The sequence below is a fragment of the Pistacia vera genome, unplaced genomic scaffold (genome assembly GCF_008641045.1).
Source record: "Pistacia vera cultivar Batoury unplaced genomic scaffold, PisVer_v2 Contig878, whole genome shotgun sequence".
In the NCBI taxonomy this organism is placed as follows: Eukaryota; Viridiplantae; Streptophyta; class Magnoliopsida; order Sapindales; family Anacardiaceae; genus Pistacia; species Pistacia vera.
In genome coordinates this window covers 957,130-974,590 of record NW_022196754.1, presented here as the reverse complement: position 1 = coordinate 974,590, position 17,461 = coordinate 957,130, and the positions used below count along the sequence as shown (strand labels likewise).

The 17,461-nt window shown below is 34.9% G+C and overlaps 1 protein-coding gene across 2 annotated transcripts; it reads left to right on the top strand.

Moving 5' to 3' along the window:
- Positions 1 to 3,979: 3,979 nt before the first annotated feature.
- Positions 3,980 to 17,220, top strand: LOC116119235. 2 transcript variants are annotated; one of them, XM_031405173.1, is made up of 2 exons: positions 3,980 to 4,689; positions 15,305 to 17,220. In XM_031405173.1, exons 1-2 carry the CDS (start codon positions 4,251 to 4,253, stop codon positions 17,203 to 17,205), a joined length of 2,340 nt encoding a protein of 779 aa, XP_031261033.1. In that variant the 5' UTR covers positions 3,980 to 4,250; the 3' UTR covers positions 17,206 to 17,220. The 2 variants fall into 2 exon arrangements, with proteins under 2 accessions (XP_031261033.1, XP_031261032.1); XM_031405172.1 differs by lacking the exon at positions 15,305 to 17,220 and having other exon boundaries at positions 3,980 to 6,605.
- Positions 17,221 to 17,461: the final 241 nt, after the last annotated feature.

The window sequence follows — 17,461 nt, the reverse complement described above, 5'->3', positions numbered from 1 at the left end:
GATTGTGTTGATAAATTTTGGTAGAAGTAGGGATAGAATTAGAAGAATTTGAGAGGAATATTTGAAGTGTGTTTTCTTGCAGGATGTGTGATGATTTAAAGGAGTTGAACTCCAATTTGGATGGTTAAGAAAGAAGTTAAAGAAGTATAATTAAAGTTAGAATAGAGTTTATGTATGCACACATATTGTTTGATGAAATGCCTAAAAGAAGCATGAGTAGAGTAGAGAACCTATACTTTATGCAACATACATATTGCATTTCATGAATGCATATAAGAAAGATTTTAGGCATGTCATCTATAGCATGTTTATTGAGTAATCACATGAGAAAGAATATGAGAAATGAGAAAGAAACACTCTAAGAATAGAGATAAAGAAAAGAACCAATTCTCTTAATAAAGAGAAAGAAAGAATTAGCACTAAAGAATAAAATGATATTAAGTGCTACAAAAGAAAAAAATAGGTTTTGCGATGGGAACTCTGAGTATAGAGTTACCCGCATGTAAACCGCCATGAGAGAGAGCGGTCTCCGCCATAGAGAGCGATGAGAATGAAAAAAGAATTTGTATAGCCGTGAGAATACATGCGGATGAGAGCTATACACGAAGAGTACACTCACATGGTCAAGGGTTCCATCCATGCATCGACCAAACTGGCAAAGAATAAGACTAAAATAAGAGAATAATGAAAAGAAAATGCATTGTTATGCTTAGTGTCTCAGCCATGCATGGTTATGATATTCTCCATGGGTGATGAGAATAGAAAAAAAGAAAAGAATAGTAAGACTAGAAGTAGAGAAGAACAAAGAGATTGAATAGAAAGTGACAAGAGTACGAACAGATTGTTGAGTAATGCACGGGATTATAGAGTGGAAGATTTACTTACTGAGCATCTTTGTGCTCACTCCGTTGTTTCGTATTTTTACAGGACATAGGTGAGGACGTGGTCGGATGGACGTCGGCAAGCGGGGAGACTTGGCTGCACTGTCCACTGTTTTTTTAGAGTCTTTTTGTACAAATGATGTTGTACTATGTAAAGAATGTATTTATTAAGTAAAGAAAATTTTTGGGCCCAACCTTTTTGATAAATATACTTGTCTTTTTATTAATATATTTTACGAATATTATAGTAGAAAGAAGTTGTTACACTACATCATATTAGAAGTTTAAAACTCTCACCACTCTTTGCTACGTGCATCTGTTCTTTATGATTTTATCCTTAAAGTTTTTTATTCTCTCTTTCGCTTTCGCTATGGTATTCGTTTTTAAAACTTTTGAAGACCGAAATTGTTGAAGCTTTTACCCATCAAAGTGTCACAATTAGATTCATTTTCTGTTTTCTTAATTTTAGGTATGTGTATTGCTCATTTCATTTTAGTTTATTTTATAGTTAAATCATGCTTATTTTTTGGAGGATTTTTATTCTAATTTGATGGAAAAAGTGATGGATCTTGTAAGTGTTTTTTTTTTTTTTTTTTTTTTTTTTTTTTTTTTTTTTTTTTTTTTTTTTTTTTGTTTTGTGTTTAAGAATGTTCCGCTTTCCCAAATTAAACTTTAACTATATTTTACTGAACGTTATTCTTTACTCTTCATCCATCACTTTCTTACATTTCAAACATCACTATTTAGCTGCTCAAAATTATTAAAGGACTTTGAGTTATTATCTATGTTTATACTAAGAAAATTTCTCATTTTTTTATTAATTCATATTAAAAGTCAAGGCAACATTGACTTAATTTAAGTTTTGGTTAACTTTAGCTTAGGCTAGACTTGATCAAAGTCATGAAAATTTATATTATAATTTTTTTTTAAATGACAAGAAAAAAAGAAGAGAAATAAGAAATTTGTGTAGAACATTTTTGGTGGATTATGACTATTGTAAATTCTTTTAATTATATCAAATTTAAGTGGATCGTTAGATTCCCATGGTCTTTTGCTCTCTTTAATTGAAGAGATTTTTCCATGGAAATTTTTTTTTATGTTTCCTCATAAATTGAATGTTATTTTCAACATAATTTACTAAAGATTTTGCTTCTAATAGATTTATTCAAGTGGTAAAGGATTATGTTGTTACATTATTTTATTTTTGATATTATATTATTTCTTTTACTTAAGATTTAATGATTTTTTTAAATTTGTCATTAGTTATTTAACAAATAATGACAAAGCCACGGAGGTCAGTTGTATAACAAATAATGACAAAGCCACGGAAGCCTCTCCTGGGTAAAAATCCTGGGTCGTCACTGGTTGGGAACGTGGTGTTTACTCATAAATAAATATGAAAGACTCCTAAAGGCTATTTTTGAGCAATTAAAAAGAAATGTATATGTTAAATCGCTATGATTACCCCGACTAAACAGCTTAATTAGAAGTTAATTCAATCACTGTAGCTAGTACGCTTTATTTAGGTAGAATTGGAATGTCAATAATCCAGTTAGGGCAAAAGCTATTGATTTAATGCCAATTAATTCAAAACATGGATAGACTGGAAAGTGGGTCATGGATGACAGTTGTGCTCGTAAGCATGGACTAATAAGAGATTAATATTACAATTATCTCTAAATAATCGATAACCTTTTCGGTCTTAGAAAAGCTGTGCTCAGTAGTTCACTATGTTTTTAGAATAGACGTAGTAGAAAAGGATGAGATTCTCTATACAACATCTGTGGATCTTCAAATTTTCCAGAAATACGACTAAAGGACGAACTCCTCAAAATTTGGTATAAAACTGACGTCATATCTATGAATAAAAAATAAAAACTATTTTATAACTAATTATATACTTGATTAACAAATTGTTTAGAATAAGATTAATTAATTAATATTATTTGTCAATCTATTTTGTTAAAGATAGAAGAAGAAAATGCTGTGTATAATCTCGAAAGGGGTCATTTAAAATTTAATATTGTTCATTTAACAATCCAATTCAATTTTACTAGACTTTGATAGTTCTACCAAAAATATTTTTATAAAGGAAACAAAAATATGACAAATTCATTAGTTACTTAAATACGATAATATTCTAATTCAATATTGAATACGATTAAATTGAAAACTCTTGGCAAGTGTCAGTAATTTAATAATGTGTAACCGAGTAACTCTGTTAAGCTCCTCCATTATTATAGTCTATAAAATACGGGGGACCAAAGACAATTGAAGTAAATGAATGAATTGACTTATGTAAAATAAAATGGAGCAAAAGATGGGGAAAAGTGACATACTTGCCTCTTATTTACCTGTCTATGAAACCTTCTCTTAACAAGTCTTTTTATAAAATTAAAAAAAAATGATAATAAAAGAAAAAGGCAACAATTAACAAGTCTTTTAAAAAACTGAAAATAAAAGAAAAAGGAAGTAAATAATAGAACCATAGAGAGACCCAAAGAAGGGTTTATTGTATTTTTACAAGGCAATTCTTCTGCTTGTTTTTGGTCAAACCCAACCCAGACTAGAAGAGAACAAATAGTGGAGAGATAGAACTCATTAAATTCCTAGGTTGCCCTTTAATGTCCGCATTCTGAATAAACCCACATGAAGAACAAGTCACAAAAGGGAACCCAAAATTAATTTGTGTGAGAGAGAAAATAAAATATAAAAATCCTAAATTAAAATAATGTAAATTTAAAGTTATAAAAAAATAATAAAAGGAAGCTACAGACAAGAGAAACTCTTCCCCACAACAAGACCCCAACAACACAAAAGAGAAAAAGAGGAAGAGAAGACATGAAAGTGATACCAAAACTAGAATAAGCTTTTAAAACGCGTGTTAATCACTCTCCAATCACTTGGCAGTGGCAACCAATGTCATGTTAGTGTTTTCGTACGTGGGACTGTTGTGTTAGGACTGTTAGCTCACTGTATCAGTTTCCATCAACAGAGCCATCTTATGTTCCCCACGCGCACATAATTGGTGCGTGCGCAACTAGCTAGGAACTAGAACACAACACTGGTAACAACACTAGTGTTTGTGTTTTCTCTCTCACTCATTTTCTTTTTCTCTGTCTTTGAAATTTTCTCTCCAAACAGCTAAAGAGACCTATAACCACACCCCCACCTAAAAGAAAAATATAAATTTAGATCATGGAGACTCACCGGAAAATAAAATTCCGGCCAAATGCAACAAAAACGCCACCATTTCATCATCACTCCTCTTGAGCCTGATGACCATGAAAGCGAAAGCCTCACATTGAAATATCTGAAATTCCATAAAACACCCTGAGTCCTTATTACTCTTTCATCTCCACCCTTGCAATGGCAACTACCAACACTGCACAAACACCAGCAGTGGACTCACTTTCATCCGACGAGCTTACTGCTAAGGCTGTGCACAAGAGATATGAAGGGCTAGTGATGGTTCGAAACAAGGCTATAAAGGGGAAAGGGGCGTGGTACTGGGCTCACCTTGAACCTATGTTGATAAACAACGCGGACACTGGTCTTCCAAAAGCAGTGAAGCTACGATGTTCCTTATGTGACGCGGTTTTTTCAGCTTCAAACCCTTCACGTACAGCCTCCGAACATCTAAAACGGGGCACCTGCCCGAATTTCAATTCTTTAGCCAAACCCATTTCCTCTATATCTCCATCATCACCCAATCTTGCTTCACCCTCCGGTCATAACCGAAAACGTAGTAGCTCGTCTTCTATTCTTGAAGTAAGTAAAAGTGGTGGTGTTAGTGGCGGTGGTATTGGTGTTGGTGTTGGTGTTGGCTCTTCTTCGTCTTCATATCAGGCAACACCACTAGCTATAGTGGATCCATCGAGATTTCAAGAATTAGCTAGTACAGCAGTAACAGCGAGTGTTGCTGTGGGTTCTTTTATGCCACAACAGCATTTGGTATTATCTGGAGGCAAAGAAGATTTAGGAGCTTTAGCTATGTTGGAATATAGTGTTAAAAAGTTAAAGAGCCCTAAGACTTCACCTGGACCGACTTTGAGCAAGAACCAAATTGATTCTGCTCTTGATTTTCTTGCTGATTGGATTTACGAGTCTTGTGGCTCGGTTTCCTTTTCGAGTCTGGAGCATCCAAAGTTTAAAGCTTTTCTAAGTCAAGTTGGGTTGCCAGCGTTTTCAAGAAGAGAGTTTGTTGGTTCAAGATTGGATTTAAAGTTTGAGGAAGTGAAAGCTGAGTCTGAGGCAAGGATTAGAGATGCTATGTTTTTTCAAGTATCGTCAGATGGGTGGAAAGTTAAGGGTTTTGGTGAAGAGAATTTGGTCAATTTGACCGTGAATTTGCCTAATGGTACTAGTTTGTATAGGAGGGCTGCGTTTGTTAGCGGTTCTGTGCCTTCTAAGTATGCAGAGGAGATATTGTGGGAGACAATAACAGGCATTTGTGGGAATGTTGTGCAACAATGTGTAGGGATTGTTGCAGACAAGTTTAAGGCTAAAGCACTGAGGAATTTGGAGAATCAGCATCATTGGATGGTTAATCTTTCTTGTCAGTTTCAAGGCTTCACTAGTTTGATCAAGGACTTCAACAAGGAGCTTCCTTTATTTAAGACTGCGGCTGCGAATTGCTTCAAGTTAGCAAATTTCGTGAACAACACTGCTCAAATTCGAAATAGTTTTGGTAAGTATCAGTTGCAAGAGTATGGACATAGTGGGTTATTGAGGGTTCCTTTGAGGGAGTATGAGAAGTTGGATAATTTTGGACCTTTATACACATTGCTGGAGGATATATTAAACTCAGCTCGTGCACTTCAGCTGCTTTTATTAGATGAATCATATAAGATGGCATCATTGGAGGATCCCCTTGCTAGAGAAGTTGCGGAAATGATTCGAGAAGTGGGGTTTTGGAATGAGTTGGAAGCAGTACACTCATTGGTTAAATTGATCAAAGAAATGGCTCAAGAGATTGAGACAGAAAGGCCACTAGTTGGGCAATGCCTCCCACTTTGGGATGATCTTAGAGCTAAAGTGAAAGAGTGGTGTTCAAAATTTCACATTGGGGAAGCACCAGTAGAGAAGGTGATTGAAAGGCGGTTCAAGAAGAATTATCACCCGGCTTGGGCAGCTGCATTTATACTTGATCCACTTTATTTGATTAGGGACACTAGTGGGAAATACCTTCCACCATTCAAATGCTTAACACCTGAGCAAGAGAAGGATGTGGACAAGCTAATAACACGGCTTGTTTCAAGAGAGGAGGCTCATATTGCACTAATGGAACTCATGAAATGGAGAACAGAAGGGCTTGATCCAGTATATGCTCGAGCAGTCCAAATGAAAGAGAGGGACCCCATTACTGGAAAGATGAGAATAGCCAACCCCCAAAGTAGTAGGCTTGTGTGGGAAACTTATCTTACCGAATTTAAGTCCCTTGGCAAAGTTGCAGTCAGACTTATTTTCCTTCACGCAACTTCATGCGGTTTCAAATGCAATTGGTCTTTGTTGAGATGGGTGTGTGCCCACGGGCAGTCGAGAGTAGGAATGGAGAGGGCTCAGAAGTTGATATTCATTGCAGCTCATTCCAAGCTTGAGAGACGGGATTTTTCAAGTGATGAAGAGAAGGATGCAGAGCTTTTTGCTTTGGTCAACGGTGAGGATGATGTGCTAAATGAGGTTCTTGTTGATACATCCTCAGTGTAACATTTTTTTTTTTTTTTTTTTACTCATTTAGAAATTTAAATTTGTAGGATTTATTGAATTCTTTCACTACTATTTTTTTCCCACTTTGTATTTGTTTTATTACTCTTTAGAAGATTTTGGGGCAGTCAGGAGGAGAAAGTGGGTCATGGATAGGAAACTGAAATTTGTATTCCTGCCACTGCTCGGGGTCACACCACTTGAGCAATTACGTACCCATCTTCTATCCTAGCATGATTTTGGAGCTTCTGGATTTGCTGAAAAGAAAATCTTCTTGTTTGTAAAGATAGAAAATGCTGCATGAACAGAATTTACACAACGGGAAGAACAATGTAGAATTTTTGTTTCTCAAGTAATTTGGATAAAAAAAAATAGTATCTATATAAAGGGGAAAATTTTATGATTTCTCCTTTGTGTCTTAGATGATATCTTGTCGCTTTTTAATTGCAGTATTTGTTCAAGTTGATTTGGCCTGTGTTCCTGCTTCTGTGCGTTATCATTGTTTGAAGAACTTTTACTTTAGTTTGAGACTTGTTAACAGGCATTAGTTCTTGATTTTCTGTATAGGATGTTAATTTCCACATCTCAACCTAGATCTGGAACTTGGAATTTAGAAAGCATATCCGATAGAATTGTCTTGTAGTTTGGTTGCAATACTACAAAGGTCGACCGTTTATACCATGACTGACCATGGAATTCATCTTTTAAGGCATGTTAGCTTTATATCCGGAAAATTTACTCTCACAGATTCTCTCTAAATTTATCCAAAAGTCCAATTGAACTTCAAAAGCTAATGTGAGTTTAATGTTTGTCCCGAATCGAGGTAAGTCTAAATATTAGTCCCCTGTTTTCAAAATTCCATAAAAACTAGCAGAAATACTGTCTTCTGCGACTTGATACGGCCAGATATATGAGAAAATGCCGGCAAATACTCACTGATTTTTTATTTTTTATTACTTGAATTTGGACGTCCTTGGTTCTCGTATATGCCTATGTAGAGCTAATATAATAGGATAGATTTTCTAATAAAGGTTCTGGTCTTGCAATAAGAAACTAGGAAACTGAATCTTCATATTTCTTCTATTTTGTAGCCAAAATGAAATTTAAAGCAAACCCTTCCCCTTAATTTTATTGTTTAATTTAATTATCATATCTATATGATCTGTAGTTAAATCAACGTTAGAGTTTGTTGCTGGAAATTTGGGTACTTGACCTCAATATATATATAATTCCCCAACAGAAACGTTTAAGCTTTACTGATATAAGTGTAGAGGTTAGGATGCTGATATATTAAACCAATTAATTATTTTTGTTGAGTTGAGGAATGAGGTGAAAATAATTTATGGTATTTAATCTTTTCTATGACAGAAGGGTATGATGAGGATATGGTTGGAGTTGGAACGTGACCTTAACATGGTTATTTGCTAATTATTTTTGGAGGATGATTAAAGAGAGTTTGCAAACAGGATCCAAGGACTCGGAAATGTTACAGCATTTTGATGTCTTTTTGGTAGAAGCCAGAGTTTGGTCGATGGAGTCGGTTGGGTAGATGGCAAGCCATGTTTGGCTACGTGGGTCAACCAAAAACTTCTAGCTGAGGAGCACCTGTAACTGTTTCTTTCTCAATCTATATTTTCCTGGTTTTTGTGTATTTGAATTGAGCCTCAGGTTCAGCCCCACCATGAAACAAGCGAAGTGGCCGTCTTTTTCTAAGCTTTGGTTTTTTGTCAAGGAGAAATATATCAAAGTTTTTTCTTTCCTATCAAATCAGGTTTGGGGTAACTTCTCTTTTAAACATTCCAAAGCTCATGACGTTCATGCAGTGTCATTGGGTGATGCCCCCCCCCATGATTGCGAGAAAGGTATGGAGAGGCCCCAAAGCAACCAAGTCTGTCGCCATGAAGCACCACAGAAGATGCTTGAGAGAGATTGATTCCGCAACGAATTTCAATTCAATTTTTCAATCTATTTATGTAACTCTCCGATAAAATATTTGGTCATCAGTTAATTAATTTATATAAATAAATTTGTTTTGAGTCTTTTGACACCCAATTAGAACTGTTCACTTCGACAGCTTTGGAATATTAGCTGTCTGGCACTGCTAGACTGAGACATTGTACTACAGCATATAATTAATATTTTAACCTTATTATATCCGGGTAAATTTCTATTGACCTGATTAAATGTACAAGTGGCAAAGACTGCCTAAGTAGGTATCGTAGTTTGACAAAATATGTATTTGATGCATTGTTAGTTGGTAATGTGTATCAACTGTTTCCTATTTAAGAATGATAGGCGCTTGATAACTTTTCCGCAATAACACACCAATTTTAGTAATGAATTCACAATACAATCTTTAATTATTTTGGGGGCCTCCATCACTTTGTGCTGTAAGAATATTAAGATGATATAATAATACATAGTGCTAGCCCCTTTTTCTGTGAATTATATTGACTGTGTGGCATGGGTGCAAACCTGCAAGTATTGATTTTTAATGATAATTTTTTTTCTTTAAACAAGGTGTCTAGACAGTTTGCACACCTCAACTAATTCCTATAGGTGATTAACAAAAAATATCATCGTCATCATCAACGATTTAAATCTTAAGAGTTAGAGGAATTCGAAATTAAGATCGTACGTTTTAACTTTATATCTTTACGTTGTCCTATCACTTGAGCTACCAAAAAGTTGATTTCCAATGGTAAATGTGCAACTTAAGAGACCTATCTCAATCCCATGCATGAGTTTCATGAATTTACTCATCTAGATAGAGCAGGGAAAAACTACTGAGATTGAGTAAGAAGGAAAAAGAGTGGCTAAAAGGACACAACTACTGCGTACATTCAAGGCAAAAGAGTCTCAAAAGGAGTCATTTGACAATGGCTTCTCATCAACCATTTACTTGAACAACTCCAATTATGGAAAGTAATCACTGTACATTTTGCATCTTTTCATGGTAACTTATTTAAACACAGATTTATAATTATATATCAACAAACCATAAAACTTTGAACTCTTTCTTTCTCTCTCTTAATGGATTAAGTTTAAGATTAAGATAATTAATTAAGATAAAAGATCCATCCACACCCACCTGCACGAACAGTAAAAAGGTTGAAAATCATGCAGTAGTCTTTAACTTTATGGTGAGTAGAATAGTAGACTGATGAGTATAGTATTATTTTCGGAGGTCTTGTAATTACTCATTTAGTGGAGAGACAGAAATTCTTTATTGTCGGCAAGGGCGCAAGGCAAGGCTTGCCAACAATGACTTCTCACCAACTAAGCTCTTTCTCTTTCTCTTTCTCTCTCTGATTAAGCTTTTTTATTTACGCTATGCTTCACTCCACTCATTTTATATATATATATATATATTTTTTTTTTTTCCTTTTTTTTTTTTTAAAGGAAAAGCAAATATAATGATTAGTATAGGACGACACTCTCTTTATACAAGAATCTTTCCCTCTTCCAATGCACTGCCTTACTCATCATCCAACTTTTCCATTTCTCTTTTATTTTAGGGTGCGTTTGTTTTCGAGATCATATAAATATCACCATGATAATTTTCGTTTTAGTTTTAAGATTTACTTATTTGGTTCGTAAGTAGTAAAATATTATAATAATCTCTTATTGTAAAAAATATTTATTGTTGATCACATAGGAGGTAATATGATTACCTATGAGTGTTATTAAAAAATTATCGAGGTAATCTGATTTTTATATCTACTTTACTCTTTAATTAAATATCATTTCGGATATAATTACTCTCAAATGTCTACTAAATAACTATTAGCTCAAACCCTCTACATTTAAGAATTTAGCTTAAACACTCCAACCACTAAAAAGTTTAAAAATTAACAAAATACTCCTAGCCACCCAAGACCACTATCGGCTGTTGGCAATAGTCGCCATATTGGAGCACGACCGATGGGATCTGGCCGTCCGTGCATCAATTTGGCTGTTTTTAGCCATATCGAAGGCCGAAAACGGCTAGATCATTGTGGATTTGGCCAAAAATGGTCAAAATAGATTTGGTCGTTTTCAGCCAGATCCATGGCGATTTGGTTGTTTTCGGCCAGATCCACGACGATTTGGTTGTTTTCGACCAGATCCACGATGATTTGGCTGTTTTCGGCCTTCGATCTAGTCGAAAACAACCAAATCACAGTCACATCTTTAGTTGTGAAATGATTAGATCTATCCATGGTTAGAAAAGACCTTACTGACGCACGATCGACAAATCCGGTCGGTCGTGCGCCATTTCGGCGACTACCGACGGTGGTGGGTAGCTACGGTCAGTGACTTGGGGTGGGTGGGGGTGATTTTGCTACAAATTAAATTTGTATATGATTGGGCTATTTTAGCAAAATTTCAAATGTAGGGGTTTAAAAGAAATGATTCAAAAAATAATAATAAAAATAATATTATATTAATAATTTAAAAGGAAGGCAATTTAGTAATCTATATAACATAGCCACCCATTTACCTCCCAACCAAACTTATCAATATAACATACCTACCAATTTATTCCAACATAACCGAACACATTTCTCTAAACATTCATAATAATTTTTATGGTAATCTATCTTTCTATTAATATAACATTCACCGTAATACAATATTCCATGAACTAAACCAATCCTTAATTGCTTAACGTATATATATAACATACCCACCAATTTACCTCCCAACCAAACATATCAATATAACATACCTACCAATTTATTCCAACGTAACCGAACACATTTCCCTAAACATTCATATGCACTATATTAATATTTCATTAAAGAGCACGTCAAATCCAAAGTATAGATATTAATAAAAAAGATAGACATAGTTTTAAAAAACTAGTACATATATTTATGTAGTGTTGAGAATACGCAAATTCATCTTAAAAGTCTAAAATTTTGCATTCTCTTTAATATTTTCTTCTCAATCTAAATTTTATAAATTCATTGTACTATAACATAACTCATGCAATCTTCAACTAATTTAAGTAACATAACATATATTTTTTGTAATACACAAATAATTATTACTATGTGGAGGCAAGTTTTTTAAGACAGGACCTAGAAAAATTATAACTTATTTTAATGTGAAGTTTATTTTTATTTATAACTAGCTTAAGTTGAGATTAGAATTTTTTTTTACTACATAAAGGTTATTCATATATAAAGTGTCATTATTGAGAGGTTCTACTGCATATATATCCAGGGGCGGACCCAGCCCCTTGGAGGGTAGGCCCAGGCCTACCCTCACATTAAAAAAAAAAAAAAATTTATTTATTTAGGCACATAAAAAAATTCTATTAATGTATATATCTAAGTCTATCATCAGATTTTTTTTAAATAAAAAATATTATACATATATTCAAGCTCATAAAAAACTTACTATTAATATATATATTCTAGACATACATCATATTAAAAATTTAAAACTCTCTCTACTTTTCGCTGTGTCCACCTGTGTTTTATGATTTTATCTTTAAAATTCTTTACTCTCTCGTTCTCTCTTTCACTTTTATCATGTTATTCGTTCTTAAAACTTTTGAAGACTGAAATTGTTGAAGCTTTCACTAATCAAGGTGCCATAATTAGCTTTGTTTTCTGTTTTATCAGTTTTAGGTATGTGTATTATTCATTTCATTTTAGTTTATTTTAGGGTTAAATCATGCTTAATTTTTTGAGATTTTTTATTCTAATTTGATGGGAAAACGCATGGATCTTGAGAGTTTGTTTTGTGTTTTGTGTCTAAGAATGTTCCTACTTTCTCAAAGTAAACCTTAACTATATTTTACTGAACGTTGTTCTTCACCCTTCACTCACCATTTTCCTACATTTCCAACGTCACCGTTTAACTCTTCAAAATTATTTAAGTAGTTTGAGTTAATGTCTATGTTTATAATAAGAAAATTTTCCCCTTTTTTTATTAATTCATATTAAAAGTCAAGGCAATACTCAACCTAGATCTGGAACTTGGAATTAGAAAGCATATCGATAGAAGTGTCTTGTAGTTTGGTTGCAATACTACAAAGGTGACCCGTTTTACCATGACTGACCATGGAATTCATCTTTTAAGCATGGTAGCTTTATATCCGGAAAATTTACTCTCACAGATTCTCTCTAAATTATCAAAAGTCCAATTGAACTTCAAAGCTAAGTGATGAGTTTAATGTTTGTCCCGAATCGAGGTAAGTCTAATATTAGTCCCTGTTTTCAAAATTCCATAAAAACTAGCAGAAAATGTCTTCTGCGACTTGATACGGCCAGATATATGAGAAAAATGCCGGCAAATACTCACTGATTTTTTATTTTTATTACTTGAATTGGACGGCCTTGGTTTCGTATATGCCTATGTAGAGCTAATATAATAGGATAGATTTTCTAATAAAGGTTTCTGGTCTTGCAATAAGAAACTAGGAAATGAATCTTCATATTTCTTCTATTTTGTAGCCAAAATGAAATTTAAAGCAAACCCTTCCCTTAAATTATTGTTTAATTTAATTATCATATCTATATGATCTGTAGTTAAATCAACGTTAGAGTTTGTTGCTGGAAATTTGGTACTTGACCTCAATATATATATAATCCCCAACAGAAACTTTAAGCTTACTGATATAAGTGTAGAGGTAGGATGCTTGATATATTAAACCAATTTATTATGTTTGTTGAGTTGAGGAATGAGGTGAAATAATTTATGGTATTTAATCTTTTCTATGACAGAAGGGTATGATGAGGATATTGTTGGAGTTGGAACGTGACCTAAATGGTTTATTGCTAATTTTTGGAGGATGATTAAAGGAGTTTGCAAACAGGATCAAGGACTCGGAAATGTTACAAGCATTTGATGTTTTTGGTAGAAGCCAGAGTTTGGTCGATGGAGTCGGTTGGGTAGATGGCAAGCCATGTTTGGCTACGTGGGTCAACCAAAAACTTCTAGCTGAGGAAGCACTTAACTGTTTCTTTATCATCTATATTTTCCTGGTTTTTGTGTATTTGAATGAGGCCTCAGGTTCAGCCCCACCATGAAACAAGCGAAGTGGCCGTCTTTTCTAAGCTTTGTTTTGTCAAGGAGAAAATATCAAAGTTTTTTCTTCCTATCAAATCAGGTTTGGGGTAATTCTCTTTTAAACATTCCAAGCTCATGACGTCATGCAGTGTCATTGGGTGATGCCCCCCCCCATGATTGCGAGAAAGGTATGGAGAGGCCCCAAAGCAACCAAGTCTGTCGCATGAAGCACCACAGAAGATGCTTGAGAGAGATTGACCGCAACGAATTTCAATTCAATTTTTCAATCTATTATGTAACTCTCGATAAAATATTTGGTCATCAGTTAATTAATTTATATAAATAAAGTTTGTTTGAGGTCTTTTGACACCAATTAGAACTGTTCACTTCGACAGTTGGAATATTAGCTGTCTGGCACTGCTAGACTGAGACATTGTACTACAGCATATAATTAATATTTTAACCTATTATATCGGGGTAAATTTCTATGACCTGATTAAATGTACAAGTGGCAAAGACTGCCTAAGTAGGTATCGTAGTTGACAAAATATGTATTTGATGCATTGTAGTTGGTAATGTGTATAACTGTTTCCTATTTAAGAATGTAGGCGCTTGTAACTTTTCCGCAATAACACACCAATTTCAGTAATGAATTCACAATACAATCTTTAATTATTTGGGGGCCTCCTCACTTTGTGCTGTAAGAATATTAAGATGATTAATAATATAGTGCTAGCCCCTTTTTCTGTGAATTATATTGACTGTGTGGCTGGGTGCAAACCTGCAAGTATTGTTTAATGGATAATTTTTTTTTCTTTAAAGGTGTTTGGAGACAGTTTGCCACCTCAATAATTCTATAGGGTGATTAACAAAAATATCACGTCAATCAACGATTTAAATCTTAGAAGAGAGGATTCGTAAATTAGGCGTCGTTTAACTTATATCTTTAGGTCCTATCACTTAGCTACCAAAAAGTTGATTTCCAATGATAAATGTGCAACTTAAAGAGACCTATCTCAATCCCATGCATGAGTTTCATGAATTTACTCATCTAGATAAGCAGGGGAAAAACTACTGAGATTGAGTAAGAAGGAAAAAGATGGCTAAAAGGCACAACTACGCGTACATTCAAGGCAAAAGAGGCTTCAAAAGGAGTCATTTGACAATGGCTTCTCATCAACCATTTACTTGAACAACTCCAATTATGGAAAGTAACAATGTACATTTGGATCTTTTCATGGTAACTTATTAAACACAGATTTATAATTATATTCAACAAAACCATAAAACTTTGAACTCTCTTCTCTCTCTAATGGATTAAGTTTAAGATTAAGATAATTAATTAAAAAAGATCCATCCACACCCCACCTGCACGAACAGTAAAAAGTTGAAAATCATGCAGTAGTCTTTAACTTTATGGTGAGTAGAATAGTAGACTGATGAGTATAGTATTATTTTCGGAGGTCTTGTAATTACTCATTTAGTGGGAGAGACAGAAATTCTTTATTGTCGGCAAGGGCGCAAGGCAAGGCTGCAACAATGACTTCTCACCAACTAAGCTCTTCTCTTTCTCTTTCTCTCTCTGATTAAGCTTTTTTATTTACGCTATGCTTCACTCCACTCATTTTATATATATATATATATTTTTTTCTTTTTTTTTTAAGGAAAAGCAAATATAATGATTAGTATAGGGACGACAATCTCTATCAATGGTGTTGGTGTTGGTGTTGGCTCTTCTTCGTCTTCATATCAGGCAACACCACTAGCTATAGTGGATCCATCGAGATTTCAAGAATTAGCTAGTACAGCAGTAACAGCGAGTGTTGCTGTGGGTTCTTTTATGCCACAACAGCATTTGGTATTATCTGGAGGCAAAGAAGATTTAGGAGCTTTAGCTATGTTGGAATATAGTGTTAAAAAGTTAAAGAGCCCTAAGACTTCACCTGGACCGACTTTGAGCAAGAACCAAATTGATTCTGCTCTTGATTTTCTTGCTGATTGGATTTACGAGTCTTGTGGCTCGGTTTCCTTTTCGAGTCTGGAGCATCCAAAGTTTAAAGCTTTTCTAAGTCAAGTTGGGTTGCCAGCGTTTTCAAGAAGAGAGTTTGTTGGTTCAAGATTGGATTTAAAGTTTGAGGAAGTGAAAGCTGAGTCTGAGGCAAGGATTAGAGATGCTATGTTTTTTCAAGTATCGTCAGATGGGTGGAAAGTTAAGGGTTTTGGTGAAGAGAATTTGGTCAATTTGACCGTGAATTTGCCTAATGGTACTAGTTTGTATAGGAGGGCTGCGTTTGTTAGCGGTTCTGTGCCTTCTAAGTATGCAGAGGAGATATTGTGGGAGACAATAACAGGCATTTGTGGGAATGTTGTGCAACAATGTGTAGGGATTGTTGCAGACAAGTTTAAGGCTAAAGCACTGAGGAATTTGGAGAATCAGCATCATTGGATGGTTAATCTTTCTTGTCAGTTTCAAGGCTTCACTAGTTTGATCAAGGACTTCAACAAGGAGCTTCCTTTATTTAAGACTGCGGCTGCGAATTGCTTCAAGTTAGCAAATTTCGTGAACAACACTGCTCAAATTCGAAATAGTTTTGGTAAGTATCAGTTGCAAGAGTATGGACATAGTGGGTTATTGAGGGTTCCTTTGAGGGAGTATGAGAAGTTGGATAATTTTGGACCTTTATACACATTGCTGGAGGATATATTAAACTCAGCTCGTGCACTTCAGCTGCTTTTATTAGATGAATCATATAAGATGGCATCATTGGAGGATCCCCTTGCTAGAGAAGTTGCGGAAATGATTCGAGAAGTGGGGTTTTGGAATGAGTTGGAAGCAGTACACTCATTGGTTAAATTGATCAAAGAAATGGCTCAAGAGATTGAGACAGAAAGGCCACTAGTTGGGCAATGCCTCCCACTTTGGGATGATCTTAGAGCTAAAGTGAAAGAGTGGTGTTCAAAATTTCACATTGGGGAAGCACCAGTAGAGAAGGTGATTGAAAGGCGGTTCAAGAAGAATTATCACCCGGCTTGGGCAGCTGCATTTATACTTGATCCACTTTATTTGATTAGGGACACTAGTGGGAAATACCTTCCACCATTCAAATGCTTAACACCTGAGCAAGAGAAGGATGTGGACAAGCTAATAACACGGCTTGTTTCAAGAGAGGAGGCTCATATTGCACTAATGGAACTCATGAAATGGAGAACAGAAGGGCTTGATCCAGTATATGCTCGAGCAGTCCAAATGAAAGAGAGGGACCCCATTACTGGAAAGATGAGAATAGCCAACCCCCAAAGTAGTAGGCTTGTGTGGGAAACTTATCTTACCGAATTTAAGTCCCTTGGCAAAGTTGCAGTCAGACTTATTTTCCTTCACGCAACTTCATGCGGTTTCAAATGCAATTGGTCTTTGTTGAGATGGGTGTGTGCCCACGGGCAGTCGAGAGTAGGAATGGAGAGGGCTCAGAAGTTGATATTCATTGCAGCTCATTCCAAGCTTGAGAGACGGGATTTTTCAAGTGATGAAGAGAAGGATGCAGAGCTTTTTGCTTTGGTCAACGGTGAGGATGATGTGCTAAATGAGGTTCTTGTTGATACATCCTCAGTGTAACATTTTTTTTTTTTTTTTTTTACTCATTTAGAAATTTAAATTTGTAGGATTTATTGAATTCTTTCACTACTATTTTTTTCCCACTTTGTATTTGTTTTATTACTCTTTAGAAGATTTTGGGGCAGTCAGGAGGAGAAAGTGGGTCATGGATAGGAAACTGAAATTTGTATTCCTGCCACTGCTCGGGGTCACACCACTTGAGCAATTACGTACCCATCTTCTATCCTAGCATGATTTTGGAGCTTCTGGATTTGCT

What these genes read in the sequence shown, in the direction of transcription:
- LOC116119235 (XM_031405173.1), top strand. Translation starts at nt 4,251, where the DNA reads ATGGCAACTACCAACACTGCACAAACACCAGCAGTGGACTCACTTTCA. An exon ending in TGTTAGTGGCGGTGGTATTG is followed by an intron (nt 4,690 to 15,304) that starts GTGTTGGTGTTG and finishes TCTCTATCAATG; the next exon opens with GTGTTGGTGTTGGTGTTGGC.